Consider the following 21,631-nt stretch of genomic DNA (forward strand, 5'->3'; position numbering starts at 1 on the left):
TACTAATTTCTCTAAGGCTCCAAAGGTTAAGTTACTCTCTGCCAGAGTCAATTTTAACATAGGTTTCTGATCTCAAAATCTGTGCAATAACATTGTTTGAGGATGTTGATTCACTTTTAGAGGGTAAACTTTAATCGAATCCTGTTTCCATTTTTTATGGATCAGCAAAGTTCTCTTGTCTTTGATATCCTCTTCTGCTTCATTTTATTATATAATCCCTCAACGTTTTTGGAAAATCCCTTTATCATTACAATGAAAGCTCATATTTCAATATTTTAACATTATTTTTAGTCTTAATATGTTGGAATTTCTCACCCTCTTGTACTCAATCTCCCATGCTCGAGGGCTTGCCAGAACACAGAAAACACAGTAACTAAGTGCATGCATGCTGTTTTCCTGGAAAGAGAATTTGCCCAAATCTCTTCTGTTCTGAAGGACAGCTCATTCTTGACAGCCATTTGAAAGACTTAGACCCTGCCTCACAGCGCAGTCAGGGAGACAGGCAAGTAAACCACAGTTAAAACAGAAGAGGGTAATAGGTGCTATGATGGAATTAGGTATGCCCAGACATATGTGGGAGGCCAGAGGAGACATACCTTACCCAGCTTGGAATAGTTGTTGAACTGTGCAGGAAAAGGTGATGCTTTAAGAAATAGAAGTTAACTAAGAGGAAAAATAATTGAGAAAATGTCTTAGAAGCAGAAGGAATAGCACGTACACAGAGAAGTTAGAGGAGACTGAAAAGGTATGATTAAAGAAATAGATTGGAGAACAGAATACATTGAGGAGTATCAGAAAATGAGACTAAAAATGGAAACATAGGCTGTGTTACAAATACCTTTATATTGCATGCTAAAGAATTCAGGTGTTATTCTGAAAGGAACAGGGAGCCACTGAAGTATTGATTTTAAACAGGAAAATAACCCCCCCCCAAAAAGTAGTAAGGATAAGACCTGGGGGCTCAATTCAGAGGGTAAGAAGAGACTAGAATGATTTACAGATTTCACAAGTCAGTTGAACATAAAGATAAATGACAGTTTCTTTCTCTTTGCCTCAAAATATAGAAGAAAAAAGAAAGAATTGGTTTGGGTAGAAGGATGGAAATGATTAACTTATTTCTGAGCATGTTAGGTTCAAAATTCTTTTTGGTTTTATAGCTCTTTCTCATAAGAGAGGCTTGGAATGTGTATTAGGGTTCTCCAGGAAGTCCCACAGTTTGTTGACTAGAAGCTGGAGAACCCAGAAAGTTGGTGTAATTGAGTTAGAATCCAAAGGCCTGAGAATTGGTGGGCTGATGATAGTCCCGATCTGAGTCTGAAAGTCCACAACTAGGACTGTTGAAGTCCAGGGGCTGAAGAAGACATGTCTCAGCTCAACCAGAGAGAGCGAATTTGCCCTTCCTCTTCCTTTTTGTTTTATTCAGGTCTTCAAAGGTTTGGATGATGTCCACCCACACTGGGCAGGACCCTCTGCTTTACTACATTCACCAGTTCAAATGCTAATCTCTTCTGGGAACACCCTCACAGACACACCCAGAAATAATGTTTTACCAGCTCTCTGGGCATCTCTTAACCCAGTCAAGTTGACACATAAAATTAACCATCACAGAATGGAAATAGTGAAGTTGTCAATATGTAATTTGAAGCAATGAGTTTGAATGTGTTCTTCAAGAAAAGTATGCAAAGTAAGAAGAAAAAGAGTTTGAAGTTGCAGGCATGAGAGACATGTAACATTTAAGGGATTCATAAAAGAAGAATGAATAAGATAACATACAGAGAAACATAGAAGTTTCTTTTATCTATTCCTTTTAAGACTAGAGCAGTATAACAGGTACTGTAGGATTGTTGATAGGTATTATAGGAGGAAAAAAGGCCAATAAGTTTGAGCTGTTACAAAGAAGATGAAAGAAATTTGTTTGCTGTAGACTTAACCAATGCCTTTAACATGCTAATATTCATCATGAGTTTTCAAGAAAGTATTTGTTGTTTGCAGCATGTTCTAAATTCTTTTGACCATAGAATCCTTTTTTAGAGACACCTCATGAAACCAGATCTTATAAAACGTATTTTCAGAAACACTGTCCTTGAGCAAACTCTTGAGTTTTAGCTTTCAACTTCTAACATTTTGATACTCATCCCCAGTGCCACCCTAATCTATCCCTTAGCATCCAAGAATATGTATACTATAATCTTGGGAAGGGAGCAGGGAGGAGAGGAACAACGTAAAGAAAGGTAAAAGACAAAGAAATAGAAATATTTGCAGCTTATCAGAAAGAGCTGACTTCTTAAATGTATAAAGAGTATTGCAAATCCAGTAGAAAAATAGGCAGGGGCTAGGAACAGGCAGATCACAGAAAAGGAAAAATAAATGGCTGTTAAACATTTAATATGAATATTCAACCTTACTCATAAGAAAATGCAAACTGAACTACATTGAGACACTATTTTCACCTTTTAGATTGGCAAATATCAAAAAGTTTGATAAATGCTGGTGAGGGTGTGTTGATGAGAATATAAATACAAACTCAGATTTGGTGATTTCCAAAATACAAATTCTCTTTGATATAGCAATTTCACTTCTAGTAATTTATCCTGCTGACATACTGACACATCTATGAAATTATGTTTGTACAAAGATATTCATTGCACCATTGTTTGTAATAGCAAGAGGTTGAAAATAACTTGAGTTATCTATCAGTAGGGGAATAGTTAAATAAATTATGGTATATTGTTACAGCAGAGTACTGTGCAGCCCTTAAGAGATTGAAGCAGCGTGTGCATGTACCAACATGGAAAGATCTCTAAGCTATATTATTAAGGTGCAGAACAGTGTGTGTATAGTATACTATCATTTGTATTTTTTAAAGAATATACACGTAATTGCTTTTGTATGCATCAAATACCTCTGTTAAGATTTATACAAAACAAAGAATGGTTGCTTTGGGGAGGAGAACTATAGCCGGGAGTCAGGGTTGAAAATTAAGGCCTCAAACCTGCAATCTAAATATTTCCAAAATGTTTAGTAGCCACAAGCAAAGAGCCTAGGAAAAGCCCTGTCTCCTACATTTCTCTGCTTAATCTCATCATAAATGATCTACATAAATAAGATTCTAGGGCTTCCCTGGTGGCACAGTGGTTAAGAATCCGCCTGCCAGTGCAGGGGACACGTGTTCGAGCCCTGCTCTGGGAAGATCCCACATGCCGTGGAGCAACTAAGCCCGTGTGCCACAACTACTGAGCTTGTGCTCTAGAGCCCACGAGCCACAACTACTGAGCCCGAGTGCCACAACTACTGAAGCCCACGCACCTAGAGCTGTGCTCTGCAACAAGAGAAGCCACCCAATGAGAAGCCCGCGCACCACAACGAAGAGTAGCCCCCGCTCGCCGCAACTAGAGAAAGCCGGCGCACAGCAACGAAGACCCAATGCAGCCAAAAATAAAAATAAATAAATTTTTAAAAATAAAATAAAATAAGATTCTACTTCCCAGTCTGGTAATGTTTGAACCTTTGAAGAGAATGAAAGGGAGACAAGGTCTCTGTTCCTGTCTTTTGTGGAGTTTTTTCCTAACTCTTTGAAGTCTTTAGCATGCCATCAGCACAGTGAGTTTTTAATCTTCTTTTTTCCATTTAAGACTGTGTTAGCTGATAGAGACTTGCCCTGAGAAGGCTGAAATTAAATGATTAAAGTAAAATAGAAGCTAATAGCAGATGATCAAAATATATAAATCATGATAGAGAAAAATAAGACCTTACAGTTCAGTCTTCTCATGATGACAGTTGATGTGCAGTGGGAAAGTATGGAAATATTTTCAACTGTGAAATAGCATTTGGTTTCTACTATGGAAAATCTAGATTTAAAGATTACCCCTCAAAAAGAACTATGAAGACAACTGTCTCAGTAATTTTTATGTTTTCCAAATATTTCTTTCAGATGATTAACAGTTAAAAAAAACTAACCAACCTTAGGATGAGGGAGAACCCTTACCTTTCCTTCTTTTTTTTTCAAGCTCTCATAAGAAACACCACTAGTTGAGGAAACAACATGAGAGCAGGTGCCTGAGAGCATGGGAAAGGCATGTTTTCATGTTAGTCTGATTATGTCAGAACATCAGTGATAGAATGAAACACCTCCAGCTCTCATCTCCTTTCAGCTTTCCATTTCTCCTGGGAAGTGATAGTCGTTGAGGAGAACATAAGAAACTAGAAGGAAGGGTGATGCTTTAAGTGTAGAGACCCAGTTTCTTTTCAGAAGAACCTGCAACAGGATGTGAATGTTCTGTGGCAAGCCTCCAGGGATAGGTTATGTTCCTGTTACAGGAAAGGAAATCTCTAATTCCAGTGGGTACATGTAATTCGAGGAGAAGATATTTTGAAACCTTATACATGGTTACTCATAATAAGCCATCTTTTCCAATATATCTGTAACCATAAAAAATTAATATTTTGATGCCAATAAAACTAAAAACAGTAAAAGCTCAAAGAAGAAGGTGACAGTGGGAAGAAGACTCTGATGTAGCAGTGAATTGTGAGGCCACAGTGTAGTGCTCCAAATCTAAATCTGAATGTTATTTGTCAAGCACAACATGTTATATAAAATGCTTCAAAAGATTTTGAAGGCATGTTCTTCAAAAGATTTGTCTATAAGAACCTGGCTACAGGGAATTCCCTGGTGGCGCAGTGGTTAAGAATCTGCCTGCCAGTGCGGGGGACATGGCTTTGAGCCCTGGTCCAGGAAGATCCCACGTGCCGTAGAGCAACTAAGCCCATGCACCACGACTACTGAGCCTGCGCTCTAGAGCCCATGAGTCACAACTACTGAGCCCGCGTGCCACAACTACTGAAGCCCGTGCCCCTAGAGCCCATGCTCTGCAACAAGAGAAGCCACCACAATGAGAAGCCCACGCACCGCAACGAAGAGTAGCCCCCGCTTACCGCCACTAGAGAAAGCCGGCGTGCAGCAACGAAGGCCCAACTCAGCCTAAATAGATAGATAGATAGATCGATAGATACATAGATAGATAGATAGATACATAGGTAGGTAGGTAGATAGATAGATAGATAGAGAGAGAGATAGATTAGATAGATAGATAGCCTGGCTACAGAGGCTATTTTCCAGATAACTCATGTGGGTGGTGGAGCCTTAAGACATGTTTTAAAAGGTCCAGACCTTAAACCACAGAAGCTGTGAGGAAGCTTAAAGATAAATATAGAGTCTGTATGTGGGAAATCTATAATTAAAATTAAAAAGTTTAGCTATTATATAAAAAGGGCCTAACACAACCCTTTTCAACATCAGCAGTACTGATTTAATGCAGTCTGTACATGTTGGATGACTGGTCTGCCCTGTCATGCAGGCACTTTTTTTTTAACTGCTGTGGGCTGAATGTTTGATCCTGACAGGATTTGCATCATTGATCCATATCACTGCCTGTGTGATGTCAGTGTGTGGGTGTACAGTTACTGAGACATAGTTAACTTCATGTGCTGCAGTAAATCCCAAGCACTGTTTCCTACTAGAATAACAAAGAATGATTCATCATTGTTCACATTAGACTGATACTAAAAATAGTAATGTTCACAACCTGCTGCATCCATGCACATTAATATCATAGCCTTTGTAGCTTTCTAAACAAGTACACTAAAAATAATTCTTGTTTAGAAGCAGGTGCTTGGTAAACACATCTCCTACTTTAAGTTTTCTATCAATATACAGTTTGATTTAGTGCTAGAGGCAGATGCTAACCATAATGTGATAGTCATTCTTCAACCTTTTTCTACTTCGTGTGCTTATCACTGATATATCTAAATGCTTACAAATCTAATTATAAAAATTTTCAATTACCTGTACACAGATAAATGAAGTTACCCATAATTCTGAATCATACTTAGGCCCCTGATTTAAAGTCTACTTTATCCAGCCTTAAAAATGAATAATAAATTTTCAAGGAAAAGATAGGCCCCTAAAGCAGTGAATAATAATTACCTTGATCTTTTCTCTTTCTTCTGTAACTTCCTGCCTCATTCTATTCCCAAATTATGATCACCAGCTCGTTAAATACCTAGACTCAAGGCCTGTGCTAATTGCCAGCCTCATGTGAATAAACGTTGCCAGGCGTTTTGTAGCCTTAACAAATAAGCATCCCCTGTTAATAGGGTGACCACATGTCCCATTTTGTCTAGGACAGTCCCAGTTTATGCCTGTCATCTTGGTATCTAACCGGTTTAACATTTGTTTCAGACGTTTCATTTTTTAACAGTATAATTAGTAGTTCCATTAAAATAAGCTCTAATGTATATGATCAGCCATCATTTTGTATTTCCAGCTTCTGCCATGATCTCATCTAAACAAGCAGTTTGTCCATCTCTTGTTTTTACTTTAACCTGTGATTAAACTTAAAGGCAACTGGAATAAACCATTTCTCTTTCCCTGACCCCTGGCAGAAGCAAGTCAAGGATAACAGTTAAAGTACTTAGCAGTAGAGCAAAGTACTTGTAGATAAAGGAGGGCTAGGGAGAGCTAACTCCTTGCAGTCTCTTGGTGGTGGTGGCTGCAGAAGTATGTAATGCTAATGCCCCTGATGGCCACTTGGTGTCACCAGGCCACCACTTGGAGGGATCAGTGGGACGCATATAGGTCAGATGAATGACAAATAATATGTAGGAAATAAAATCTAAATATCTCTGCCTCAGAATATATAAAAAATAGTCTGAATAGTTTTGTCATTTATTATATAAACCTGTAACTATTTATTATTGGCAGTGTTTTTTTATTTTGCAATAAACCCTTTCAGCAAAAATAAGCTAAAAAAAAAACCCCTAAATTTGGTGAAACATTCAAAAGAATCATAAATAAAGAGAACTCAGTGAATTTTGTTTGTAAAAATATTTGAAGGTATTGTAGTACCAGTGAAAATATTTGGACTGAAATATTTACACAGTTCAATAAGAAAAAAAACAGAACTGAGAATAACCTCCACTTAGCAGAATTTGTTCCGAGCTTACCAAACATCACCCTCAGAATCATAGTATTTTCTTAATATAAACATTATAGTCTTAAATATTATAGAAAAGAGTCAATTGAAGGTATCAATAGCTTCAAATTTATTAACCATAAAATACAACAGTTGCAGGCAGTTTTATGAAAAAATTAAAAATACGACTACATTGAAAAAAGGAAAATTTTCAGTTAAATACCAGTGATATGGAATTAGAGACAGATATAGCTAACAAATTGATTAAAATACATAGATATGTACTAAGAATAATTGTTCTTCTTATACTATTCTTTAATATTCAGATGTTGAATTTAAAGAAACCTGTAAAATGCTCTTTAGTGTACTTGCATATGTGTTTTAATAAAGCATTTTATTTTTTAATATTTTTAATAGAACTCTTTTTCATGTTCCTCAATAAAATAAAAGCAATTTGTCAATCAATAAAGAATAATTCCAAATTATATAATTTTAATGATATTTTAAGCTACCTCTTTCACTTTCAGAAGTGTCCTAGATTGGATGATGATAATATGATTACCCTACCTCTGCTCTGTTTTCTCCCTCTTCCATCACCGGAGCTAGTCAGCCTTGAGGACAAATTCTTACTTTTCTTACTACTGAGAGTTATTCCCATATTCTTGTTCATAGATTTGGGGAAGTTTCATCAGTCTAGGAAATGCAGAAATAAGGATAATGTAGTAGTCATTAAGCTAAATTTATTTAACTTAAAGACTTTTTTAAATTCTGAAGTTAAATCCCTTCTACTGTTTTGAGCATCTTAATGAAATTATGTGATAATATAGGATAGACTTCCTTCCTTCTGTCCTTCCTTTCCACCTTTTTTCCTTTTAATGTCATTACTTGGTCTCATAAAAAGTTGATTACCTTAATGAGTCCCCAGAATTTGTTTTGAAATTTTATTGGCATATAAATACAAATACTTGGGAAATACTACATTAGAGCACAGACGTCTGAATTGACCATACCCTGGCTAGTATCTAGGCTTCTAACCTCCGGCCACCTTCACACCCCAGTCAATTCAAACCGTATCTGGTCTTAGGATGATCCTCACATTTGCTTCCTATTGGCATGCATAATATAGAGTAAAACTTCTGTCAAGCTGATTGATACTTTAGTTTAATAAAGAGGTAAACTTTAGGGAAAGAAAATGCTGTGGTGTGGCTCAATCTGCAAGGTGACTAAGGCTCCTGAAAGGCTAAAGAGGAAAAACATGGGCAAGCAAATAGACTTAATATAAACAACATTTGATCTGTGTCCAAGATAAAGTCATAGATTCCAATCCTTTGCTCCCCTTATCTTCCTGAGGTTATTTGCCTATACCGCTGTCAGCCACTCCCCTGTAATATACTCCCTCCCATAGAGCACTTGATTAGTTGCAGACTTCATTAACCTTTTCTTGGTCCCTTGACACTATGGACATGCATCAGTTATGGTCTAAGCTGCATGAGCTTAACACATGTTCTTTAGATGCTTTTTCAGAACCTGTACCTTAATACTGCCACAAGAATCAGCATCACTGTCATCGTCAGATTCAGTCTTTTGGAGGATTAGATATGTATTTGTAGAGGAGTAGAAGAGGGACATATTTCACATCCCCACTCTTTTTTTTTTTTTTAAATAAATTTATTTATTTATTTATTTATTTTTAGGTGCGTTGGGTCTTTGTTGCTGTGCACGGGCTCTCTCTAGTTGCGGCGAGCAGGGGCTACTCTTCTTTGCGGTGTGCAGACTTCTCATTGCGGTGGCTTCTCTTGTTGTGGAGCACCAGCTCTAGGCATGCAGGCTCAGTAGTTGTGGCTCACGGGCTCTAGAGCGCAGGCTCAGTAGTTGTGGCACATGGGCTTATTTGCTCCGTGGCATGTGGGATCTTCCCGGACCAGGGCTCGAACCTTTGTCCCCTGCATTGGCAGGCGGATTCTTAACCACTGTGCCACCAGGGAAGTCCCCCCACTCTTTTAAATTTACATTTTATATGATTTGAAACCACTTTTTGCTAAGGTGAATGAGTCTGCCTCTTAAATTTTCTGACATGCAAATGACCCAGACTTACTATTACAGTCTAAGAGCAGCCTTAATAAACAACTAATCTTATTTATTGCCAGAAGGAATTTTATAAAATCATAGTCAACTCTTCCAGCTTCTCATTTGCTTCATAGATAATAATCCCTTTCTACAAGCCAGCTGATATAGCTGGCTTGCTATTTAGCTATTCATTTTGCAACTAGTAGTTATTTTTGAGGATACATTGCTTAAAAGTTTTACATTTATTGATGCTTTACTAAATTTCATTTATGACCAAAGTCAGTATTACTTTATACCTGCTCTAGTTTTTTTTCAAGCCAAATCACTGGGGCCATGCAGTTTGAGATGTACTTGATCTGCAGAAAATGAGGACTAGCTTGACAGTGTGGTCCTTGATATCTCAATCACATTTCAGCTCATACAAACCAGAAAGGTTTTATGGCCCAACTCTAGAAAGGGCATACATAATACCAGCCTCACTCCTTATTTATATTATTTTTTCTATCTTAATTTTCCCTATGTTAATTTTCCCTTTTCTTCAGTTTGTCATCTATTTTGTTTTGAGGTCTTTTTGTTTGGTTGGTCGGTTGGTTTTTTAGGGGTTTTTTTAGCTTTTGTTTTTGATGCTGTGTTTGTCTGTTAAATTTCCTTAAATTATCTTTTGGAACAGGTTTGGTTATTAAGTAATTCACTGACTATTTTCCATATGATATCCCTCACTTAGTAGAAATTTTTAGGATCTTTCTTCTCAACAATTTCAGTGAGATACATTTAGGTACATTTTGCTTTGTTACCATTATATGTAACTAACAGATATTTGGGGTGTATTGTGTGGGATCTTCCATCCAAATGTTCATTGCTTTTCTGTTTGTGGTTTATCTTCAAGTGAATTTTGGTATTATTGTGCTGCAATTTTTCTCATTCATTTTATAATTTTTAATATTTGTTATATCCTAAACAACAGAAGCAGAGTAATATCATGTTGAAAAGCATGGGTTAAAGAGCTAGACCACCTAATTCTATTGCTGGCTTACTAGCTGTGAGACTTTGCAAGTTACTTAACCTCTTTGTATCTTAGTTTCCTCACCTATAATATGGAAATAATAGTCATACTACTTCACAGGGATATTATTCAGATTAGATGAGTTAATATCTGTAAAGCACTTAGACCAGTGCCTGGTACCCAATAAGTGCTTATAAACAGCGTCACCCAAGTATAGTGCTACACTGACAAGCCTACCTGAAAATCAGTATTTCAGGAATGCTAATAGTTAATGCATTAAAATGTTATCAAGAAGTCCATACAATTGCTGACATGTCATGCTCCTAATTTAAGAGAGCCCTCTGCAAAATATTTGAGACAGTGTTGAGGAAATAAAAAGCAGGAGCATTTTAAGTTTGTTAAAATTGTCATATAATCAGGTAGAAAGGGAAAATGAATACTCATCACTGCATAATGTTTTCCTGTAATTGTGATATTCTCAGTGCATCCTCTCACTTTATTTCTATGGGAAAAGTGTTTGATGCACATTCTTGAATTAACAAGGTCTTTAGGAAATATAAAATACTTTTAACTTATATTTTTCTTATTATAACTGAAAGGTCCTTGAAAGTATGGACCCTGTCACTAATCCTGGGCAATAGAACTCTGTGGCAACTGTGGGGATAGTTGAGGATAGTAAGGGTATAGAGCTAAGTCTTGTTAAGAGGGTACTGACGACAGACCAATAAAGTAAAGACCCCAGTAGGAAATGGAGATCAGATCAAGAGTAGAAATGGAGAGATAGCTTTGACCTAATGTGAAGGGACAGTGATTCTTCTGAAAATAGAAGAGGTGAGAAAAGTTTGTAAATAACATTGAAAGAGTTCAGTTTCATGCTGAGATATGTAGTTGAGGTTGGGTTGAGGAAGGTCCTTAGAGAGTGGTGAAGATCTCTGATAATCACTGTAGAAAACAGGATATAGGTTCTTAACCAGGGATAACTTCCTGAAAGGATTCTGAGCAATGCTGATGGCTGAGTTAAGGTTGGATATAACTAAATTTATAAACATGCCAGTCTGAGTACCATTTGATTTCTACAGTTCAGGTCTATGAGAAGATACTTATTTGATTGACTAAAATTGGGGATTTTTAGTGAAGGGGAAGTAAAAGGAAGATATGAATGGGAAAAAAGATCAGGCCATGAAGACAGTGGTGGATCAGGAGAAACGGGAGATCATTATGAGGAAGACCAAATGTTGTAGAAGAAAGAGAACTGGAGAGATGAAAGACAGATATAGTGGCCAGAGACTGAAACATGAAAGGTTAAGATTTCAAAGATGAAATAGTGGAATTCTAAGTGATAAGTTCCAAGATATGTCTTTGAACATGGGTTACTAAAAACAGAATGGAAGAGGAGAGTTCAGGAAAATTTGAAGTTAGGTTTTCTTGGACATGAAAGTCATTGTGCTGATGGGCAAGAGCTGGGAAAAACACTGTGAACATGGTGCCAAAGTTCTCAAGAAACGAGGACTGAACATGACAGTAGTGAGAAGGGGTAGAGGGTGGTATGTTCCTATGGCATGATCTCAAGTAAGAAGAAAGTTAAGCATCAAACAGGAAGGACAGTGGTAATGGAAGCAGCCTTGGGGGGTCTGGAGACTGCCGCAGGGGAGAATGGGAAGCCTCTGCTCCCAGTGGCTGCTGGAAAAACTGTCCTGGGGAAAACCAGGTTTCATTTAAAGAAAGCACATGAACAGGTGTGCTGTGAAAAGGTTGAGGATATAGGGGAATTTATACTAGAGAAAAGGTTCTAGTGAGCACAGTGGAAAGAATTGAGAAGGAGATCATCAGTTAAAGAAAGAGTCAACAAATGGAAACACAGCCGTGTGAAAACATGAGCCAAAATGAGGAAGTGGGCTGCCGGGGCTTGCTTTTTGTTTAGGGGCTGAAGATCAGAGGCATGATTGGATTTACTGGGAGCCTGAATCCAACATTTATGAGGAGATACTGTTGAGACCAGGAGACTCTTCGCTATTAAGTCATGCTCTTCAGGGTAGCCTTGCCTTTTAGTAGGAACTTAGAAGGTAACAATTTCCCTTCCCCACTGGTGAGAATGATCCTTTAGTGCACGGGGCCCCAGCCCCACCCCCACCCCTGCTGGGCCGCACATCAGGAGGTGAGTGGCTGGCAAGAGCAGAGCTTCATCTGCCACTCCCCATCACTCCCCATTGCTCACATTACCGCCTGAACCATCCCCCTCCCCTCCCCACCCTCCGCCCTGTCCGAGGAAGAATTGTCTTCCACGAAACCAGTCCCTGGTGCCAAAAAGGTTGGGGACCGCTGCCTTAGTGTCTTATCTCCTCTGGAGTGTCTGGCATGTATTGGGTTGGCCAAAAGTTCATTCAGTTTTTTCCGTAAGATGGCTCTAGTAGCACTTAGTTGTCTTTAATTTCATTCAAAACAATTTTGTTAGATTGTATGTGACAGCTGTCATATCAGCATGCATTTAAAAAAAGGCTTATCAAGGGACTTCCCTGGTGGAGCAGTGGTTAAGAATCTGCCTGCCAATGCAGGGGACACGGGTTCGAGCCCTGGTCCGGGAAGATCCCACATGTCATGAAGCAACTAAGCCCGTGTGCCACAACTGCAGAGCCTGTGCTCTAGAGCCCACGAGCCACAACTACTGAGCCTGCATGCCACAACTACTGACGCCCACGTGCCTAGAGCCTGTGCTCCGCAACAAGAGAAGCCACCGCAGTGAGAAGCCCGCGCATCACAACGAAGAGTAGCCCCCACTCACCACAACTAGAGAAAGCCCGCATGCAGCAACCAAGACCCAACGCAGCCACAAAAAAAGAAAAAAATAGCCTGTCAAAACTGGTGAACTTTTGTGTAGCCATTTTAATATTGAAGATGGAAGAAAAAAAGCAACATTTTTAGTATATTATGCTTTATTATTTCAAGAGAGGTAAAAACGCAACTGCAACGCAAGAAAAAGATTTGTGCAGTGTATGGAGAAGGTGCTGTAACTGATCGAACGTGTCAAAAGTAGTCTGAGAAGTTTCGTGCTGGAGATTTCTCGCTGGACGATGCTCCATGGTCGGGTAGACCAGTTGAAGTTGATAGCAATCAAATCGAGACATTCATTGAGAACAGTCAGCATTATACCACGCAGGAGATAGCCGACATACTCAAAATATCCAAATCAAGCGTTGAAAATCATTTGCACCAGCTTGGTTATGTTAATCGCCTTGATGTTTAGGTTCCACGTAAGTTAAGCGGAAAAAAACCTTCTTGACGATATTTCCGCATGCAATTCTCTACTTAAACGTAATGAAAACGTTCTGTTTTTAAAACAAATTGTTAATGGGCGATGAAAAGTGGATACAGTACAATAATGTGGAACGGAAGAGATCGTGGGGCAAGTGAAATGAACCACCACCAACCACACCAGAGGCCGGTCTTCATCCAAAGAAGGTGATGTTGTGTACGTGGTGGTATTGGAAGGGAGTCCTCTATTATGAGTTTCTTCCAGAAAATCAAACGATTAATTCCAAGAAGTACTGCTCCCAATTAGACCAACTGAAAGCAGCACTCGACGAAAAGCCTCCAGAATTAGTCAACAGAAAATGCATCATCTTCCATCAGGATAACACAAGGCTGCATGTTTCTTTGATGACCAGGCAAAAACTGTTACAGCTTGGCTGGGAAGTTCTGATTCATCCACCGTATTCACCAGACATTGCACCTTCGGATTTCCATTTATTTCGGTCTTTACAAAATTCTCTTAATGGAAAAAATTCCCTGGAAGGCTGTAAAAGGCACCTGGAACAGTTCTTTGCTCAAAAAAATAAAAAGTTTTGGGAAGATGGAATTATGAAGTTGCCTGAAAATGGCAGAAGGTAGTGGAACAAAAGGGTGAATATGTTGTCCAATAAAGTTCGTGGTGAAAATGAAAAATGTGTCTTTTATTTTTACTTAAAAACCGAAGGCACATTTTGGCCAACCCAGTATTTATTGAAACCTATTGCTCCAGGTTATCCCTTGCCAGTTCTTTTCCACCTTTTTGGAAGACTGAGTCTTTGAACATCGTTTACATATTTTTAAAATATTGCCTTATTGTTGGAGTATCCTGGCTTTGCCTCATTGTGTGCCCTCGGCAAGTTACTCAATTGCATTCTGCTTCAATTTCCTTAACCTATAAATGATGCCTGCTTCAATTATTGTGAGGATTAAGTGAGTTAACACATGTAAAACACTGGATAGTGTCCTGTACATACTCTGCACTATAGCATTATTATTTTTTAAAACATATAGTGATCATACTTATAATAAAAACTATCATTTATTGAGTGCTGCCAATCAGTGTATTTGGTACTTTAAATTTATCTAATTTGATTCTCACAACAGTGCTATGAGGTTGATTATTTTAACCTTTTTACAGAAGGAAACAGACTCACAGAAGAGCAGTAAATTGCCTTGCTAATAAATATTGAAGCTGTTATTAAAACTTACATCTTTTGATACCAAAATCCATTTTCTTTCCACTGTGCAACTTGTTACAAATCACAATCATTATCATTACCTGTATATGCGTATTAGCTGTTAATAAATTTCCTTAACTGCATAGCACCATAAAGTAATGAAAAGACCCCCAAAAGTGCTCACAGTCTTATTCCCCTCTTTTGTAACTGAACATCTGTAGTCTCTTCCCTGGTCTCCACACATGCTTGAATACAGTGCTGTAAGCCCCAATCATGACCTGTCTTTTCAGATTTCTTGGATATGAGTGAGAATGCCATCCACCAAGTATCTGTATTAATGTCCGGGTTAAATCTTTAAAAACAATAACAACAACAAAAAATCAGAAAAAAAGGAAGTAAAACCAGCAATAAAAGTGGTAGCCTTTATTAGCTTGAGAGGTTAAATGCCAGCCTGAAATAAAAACCCCATGTTAGAGGAACACGTTGATCAAGCCTGTGTTTTACAGACAATTTTTTTGTATACTGTGGGCATTCCTTACGGGTTGAGTATGGAGAGTGGGTCAAGTTACACAAGGACATTTCAGAGCGAATCTTGTAAATTAGTGTTATATGTATTCTAAAATTTATAAATGAAAAGCAGCCGGCTGGGTAATAAAACTTGAATTAGTAGATAGTGCTCATTATGTTATCAGAGGAAGGTAAGAACAAAGAGACTTGTTTTACATCAAATATTTATTTCTCCATGTATATTTTGATGAGCTTTTGAGTTTGTTCATAAGGGAGTCCGAAAATGGTCAAATCGAAGGCAGAATCAGTAGAAATCAATTAATCATTTACTGTATCCCAAACACTGCCGGCAGGAACGCTTGGTTGTTTTTTTCCCCTTTTCCGCGGGTCACTGCGGGTCACGTGATAGGCATCACGTGACTCGGTCAAAGGATCTTTTCCTCTCACAGCTTCGCAGAAAAAAAAAAAAAAACAGAAAAAAGCCGCCGCCGTTCTCCAATTAAAGCTGTTAACGTGTACTACGCTGTTTCCTTGTTGGATTTTCTTCTCTGCTGCTACTGTAAAAACAAAATGAGTGGTAAGATTTGCTGACTGATTTTAAACATGCTGCTTTTATTTTAAAATGTAGAAAGTATTGTATTAATCTAAAGTCATGCCATGTGTTTTTTCAATAGATGCCAGATCTGTCGCTGTAAAAATATTTTAAATTGTGGCCATGTAGTTATAAAAAGATTAGACTTTACTTAGGGTTGAGCTGATTTTATATTCCACAGAATATATTTTATATTCCAGAGCCTTTTCTTTACTAGGCTTTTCTTTTTACAACTAAAATCTGTAAATTGGCATCAGCTTATTTGGAAGCCATTGTGAAAGCTTGCTTAAAAAGGGAATGTGTGGCACGTCAGCAGCCCGATGCATTTTAAGAATTTAAACCCAGACAAATTTATAGTTTTGTTTTTTTTAAAATGTGAATGTATACTAATAAAGAAAAAATTAAAAAGAGTTTAAATTATACTAGATGAAATATCATCTTTATTAAATCATTGATGCCACTTTTTAAGAAATTGAGGCTTCTCAAATTTCTTAAGATAATTGGTGAATAGAGTTGTTTACTCTTATGCACGATTTTGGAAAAGGAAATATGCCCTTAAAAATCAATAGCTGTGTGATTTGGGGTAGATTTTGCTCAAATTATATAGATTATTAAGGAGTTACTAGGTGTATCTACAGTTGTACAGATATAGCCACTCTCCTGCCAGATGTGCATTTAATGGTACAGTCAGTAACAGATGTAGCTTCTTCATTGGGACAAAATCTCCCTCACTGTCCTTAATCGGGGTTTAGTAGTTACTAAATTAAAAAGTATTGTTGGAACTAAGGAGGTAATCAAACTTTTGCATCATTAAGTATGCAGGATGTTAGAGTTTTGCTGCTATATACAGGAAGAGCAACAGAAGTGGTGCTGTAAATATTGTAGTTCTAAACATGAATACTTGTATTTATTATGTTTATACAATGGGAGTTTTATGTGTTCAGTGTTGCATGTTACTTCACACCAGTATTTTAGATATTAAATAACGATATACATGAATTGTCTCTTTTTTTTTTAATCTAACCTTGTACCATTTCTGTCTCAGGGTAAGAAAATTCACTTGCTAAAGTGAAATGATTACTTCATAGGGATATGAGTTAATCATTATTCCTGGACTGCAGCTAGTAATGGATTTACTGCTGGTCTATTTTAGATTGGGTTTGTTTTGTTCTCTTTTCAGTATCACACTTAAATATAATTAAAGAGTAAAGTAGAATTTTGTACTACTAAGTTATAAAAGATTTTAGCAGCTTTCAAAGTATAAAATGGTTTGAATTATAACTACTTAGTATTTATGTATTCATATTTTCAGTAAAAGAAGAGCAACCCAAAGCAGTTATGTAGTTTTACAACTTTAAATGTAATCAGTAATAACTTATTTTTTACCCTTAAGGTTAAAAATCAAACAAACAAAAACTTGTTCTGATGACTTGAAGTAGGGATTAAATTTGACCACATACGCAAGGAACCACAGTCTCTGGCATATATAGTAGAAGCTCAACAAAATAATTTCCTTTATTAAGATTACAGATGTGATTTTCAGTGAATTCTCTTTCTGGTTCTCAGCTAATTTTCACATGTTCTGAATAGTATCTAAGCCAGCTCTCAGGATTCAGAAAGTTTTATATAAATTAGCTAATAGAAGTAAACCAGCATTACTTTAAAACTGCTGTCATTTTCTCTTGAGTCCAGTGTATAGAAATTAAAAGGTGAGTTTCGGATGAAGCCTTTCTTGCCTAGAGGTATAATGCACCTCACAAGTTTTATTTAGTGAATTTATAGGTAATGTTGCTTAGATGTAGAAAAATTATGTTCTTCCTTCTGTCTTGATTTTCAAGGATATGATGATAAAGAAGGCCTTAATTTTCCTTAGAAGCATCAGAGCATAGTTCTTAAGGCTCAAATTATATCAGTTGCCAAATTGCATATTTTAGTGTTTACTAAATACATAGTAGAGATATATCCTCAGAAATGAAACTCCTTGGTTTTGAATCCTAGTTCTACCACTTGGGCTGTATTAACCTTTCTGCTTCAATTTCTACATCTGGAAAATGGGAGTAATAATATTTACCTAATAGAATGATTATGAGGAGGAAAAAAGTACATAAAAGGCCTGGCACATAGTAAGTTAGTATCAGCTATTTTAAGATAATATTCTGAACAACTTCATGTATTTGGTGGGCTTGTTTTGGATAGGAAAAGTATTGTTGAAAAGTTATTTTATAGTCGTATATAGTATAATTTGGTAGTCTGCCCACATACACATCACTCCTTACTTCCTCTTAACCACCTGAGTCTTTTCCCTACTTTCTTCCTTCTACTACCTGCCTCTTCTTTCTTTCCTTTCCTCCTCCCATTCTTCCACCCCTTTCCTTCCCCTCCCCTTCACTCCCTCCCTTCCAGCCCTTTTCACTTTCCTCCTGTCTTCTCCCTTATCCTCCTATTACCTCTCCTCCTTTGCCTCCTCCTCCCTCCCCTCCTGCCTTTATCCTCTCCCCCTCCTCCCTCCCTTCTCCCTCTTCTCTCTTCACCCTTTCCTTACCACTGTTTGGTACTTACCCTCCTGCATCCTCCTTTTTCCTACATTCTCTTTTTTCTTTCCTTCCCCACCTCTCACCTTCCTTCCCCTACCTTCACCAGCCTTCACCACTACTTTGTTGTTTGGTCCTCACCCCTCCTCCTTCCGTAGAAAGAGCAGAGTGGCTGTAATCTGATTTGCTGTAACCTCCATGCTCTTCATTCTGTTTTTCTGAAATATGTATAATGATACCAGTGAAATTTGTTGCTTTTCTGTCCTGTGATTTAGCTTTTCCTCCTTGGTTTCTTTTATGACTGGGATCCATTATTTGTACTCTGCAGGTTGAAATCTACATATAAAAGGAACTCTTCCTTCATTACATTCTTCATCAGACTCTTGGGTACCTTTATTTCCCTAGAAATGAGTAAAGCTCTCTGAGAAGGTTTCATTTCAACTTATTAAAAACTAGTGGGTGAGGGGACAGTGCAGTCTAAAGTTACAGGGGAAAAAAAGGATCTGAAGGTAAGATATTCTTTTTTAAAGTTATGTAAAGCAAGTAAGATTTTAGTTCCTAGAAAGAATAAAACATACCTTCCAACAGTGCCTGGTTAGAGAAAGGAAATGAGATAATATTTTTGAAAGTTGTTTGGAAAGGATATCACTATAAAAACAAAAGGAAATGTAGAATAAGACAAGCTGAGTTTTTTTTAAAGAACTTTTCAGTGTAGGAAACAAAAAAATTTTCTTTGGGTACATATGCATGTATAGCATTTCTCCAACTTTGTTCTCAAGCCCCCACAGACATGACTTACACATTCACAAGAGGTTTTTAACCCTAACAAAGCAAATCCCAAATTTCTAACTATTCTTCCTCTTACTGCTTTTCCCTCTTGACTTTTTTTGATTTTTGCCTTTTGTATTTTTCATTGATTTTATATGCAAAGTTTAGTTTGATTTTCCTCTAGGTCAGTGTTTCTTAACTTGCACAATTATAAGAATCACCTTGGATATTTGTAAAGTAAATATGCTGATTCAAGACCCCCATTTACTGTAAGCATACTAAACAGGAATCTCTAGGAGAACCTGGAAATCTGTGTGTTTTTTTTGGTTTTTTGGCCATGCCGCACACATGTGGGAACCTAGCTCCCTGATCAGGGATCAGACCCGCGCCCCTGCAGTGGCAGCGTGAGTCCTAACCACTGGACTGCCAGGGAAGTCCCTGTGTGTTTTAAAAAGCTCCCCAGGTGACTGTTATGGTCACTAGGCAAGTTTGAGAAACAACTATAGGTAAAGAGCAATCAGTGCACTTTATAAGTTAAACTTTTCTGTTTTTTAACTTCTAAATTTCTTTTCATAGTAATACAGTCACTATTAGTTTGAGTGTTTAGATGAAAAATTCAAAATGTAATTCAGATTGTTTTCAATTTTAGCTTGCTAAGTAATCCTGGATTAATACGTCATTTCTGTGACCCATTCAGGTCCTGCTCAGGTTCCAATGATGTCCCCAAATGGTTCTGTGCCTCCTATTTACGTGCCTCCTGGATATGCCCCACAGGTATGTTTTATGTAATTTTTCTTTATATACCTATATAATAGTGATCGTAATGTTACTGTTTAATTCAGACAAAAAGTACCATTTAAGTGCTGAAGCTTACCCAGTACAGTATATCTTTGGTAAATCTATTTCAGATATTTTAGTACATTTAGTATATTTGTAAAGGAGGAAAAATTAAGTTAGCAGCACTCATCATTTGGCCTTGTCTTTGGGTGTTGAATTATAATACAGAATTAATTTTAGAGTTTTATCTCCTTGGGTATGTGAGTAATGTAAGTAATATCTTAAGATTTAAAGGTGCCTACACTAACTTTTTTAAATTAATCATTTGCTTAAAAGTAATCCAAGATGGTACTTCCAATTTTATTCTTACAATCATTCACAGACACCCATAATAATTGTATGGCACACTGTGGTCAATAGAAGAGAATCTAGACCTGTAGACCTGCAACCATAAGGGCTAAGGGGATCAATATTACCACACACCTGTAGCCCTTTCCTACATACCAGTTGGAAAGCTCTGACTTAAAGAAAAAAATGATAGCTAACTTATTTGCACAGGCAAACTTAATTAAACTGTAGTATCTGTAGGTGTTCAATATCTGCTACTGAGATTCTATGTAGTCGGCACTCATTGCTTCAAAACCTTCTTGGAAATAGCCAGTTTCTTATCCTAGCACTGAATTTATACTTGAAATTTTCTTCAGACCCTCTCTTACTTCCTCTCTGATTATGCCAGAATATTGGTGGGATATTGTGGTGGATTCACTGCTCACTCTGTGAAGCCTACCACTATATGAATGAGAGCAAAAGAGGACCATGATGCTGGGGAGAATGGAAGCATTCCATTAGAGAATTAGAGTCAAAAAGCTGGATCCATGTCATTTTTAAAACCCTCGCTAGCTGCGTGGCCTGGGACAAATCAATTTACTTGAGCCTCAGTGTCCTCACTGTAAGATGAGATGATAACATATTAGAAAGTGCTTCGTAAGCTTTTCAGAAGAGTAATCTGCTCACTTTCTACTTTTGTTTAGCACACTGACTCCTTAGCCTGCATTCTGCCTTTATTACCCTACTAAATCTACTCCCTGGTATATACCAAACCAAAGGCCTTTTTCCAGCCTGATCCTCTTTGAGCGCTAAACATTTGACCCTATTCATATGATTTATCCCAGATTATCTCAGATTTCCTTGAAGTAATGCTATCCTGATTCTTCCTACTTCTCTGGGTGTTCCTTCTCAGACCTTTCGCCACCTAAAGAGGATACCCAGTCTTTTCTCTGTAGCACACTTCAGTTTAACAAATGTGTTGAATGGTACCACATGTCAAGCTCTGTATTGGGTGCCAGTGACATAAAGATGATTAAGACAGATTCTTTGAAGGCAATTATAGCGTATCCTCTTCTCTCAGCTAACAGTACCTTTTATTTCTACAGCAAATTTCTACCCCTCTCCTTTCACTCAATCATGACCTTCTAGAATTAGCTTTCCTTGAAGCTTTTCAGGTGCCTCTCCTTTGGGGTTCTCATGGCACATTATGTATATCCTTCTTTTAATGAATTTTTCACACTGTTTAGTTAAATTCTCTTTCCTGAGAAGATTATGAATTCGTACAGTTCCTGTATTCAACAGTGTTCAACAGATATGTATTGAGTGCTCATATATGTCAGGCGCTCTTTTAGGTGCTTGAATAAAAAGAGGCAAGGACCTCCATACTTCTGTAGTTTACATTCTTGTGGGAAAAAGGAAACAATAAGCATAATAAATGGATAAATTATATTATGTATTAGGTGGTGAGTAATAGAAAGAAAATAGAGCTAGTTACATTTTTAAATAGGGTGATCAGACTAGGCATCATTGGAAAGGTGCCTTTGAACCAGGTCTCGAAGGACAGTTGGGAGTTAGCAATGCATCTGTTCGTGGAAAGAGGATTCTGGGAACAGAAGCAGCCAATG

General features: G+C 37.5%; 1 protein-coding gene across 5 annotated transcripts in view; it reads left to right on the plus strand.

Moving 5' to 3' along the window:
• FNDC3A (fibronectin type III domain containing 3A) overlaps window positions 1-21,631 on the plus strand; it is a 201,401-nt gene that overhangs the window by 110,738 nt on the left and 69,032 nt on the right. For 4 of the 5 annotated variants that reach the window (XM_061170691.1, XM_061170692.1, XM_061170693.1 and 1 more), the window contains one exon: window positions 19,600-19,676. In XM_061170691.1, coding sequence (XP_061026674.1) covers window positions 19,600-19,676 — 77 coding nt within the window. Of the gene's footprint in view, window positions 1-15,524; window positions 15,589-19,599; window positions 19,677-21,631 lie in introns of those variants that run through there. The other variant, XM_061170694.1, reaches the window with a different exon arrangement.

Source organism: Eubalaena glacialis, chromosome 16 (assembly GCF_028564815.1).
Source record: "Eubalaena glacialis isolate mEubGla1 chromosome 16, mEubGla1.1.hap2.+ XY, whole genome shotgun sequence".
NCBI classification, from domain to species: domain Eukaryota; kingdom Metazoa; phylum Chordata; class Mammalia; order Artiodactyla; family Balaenidae; genus Eubalaena; species Eubalaena glacialis.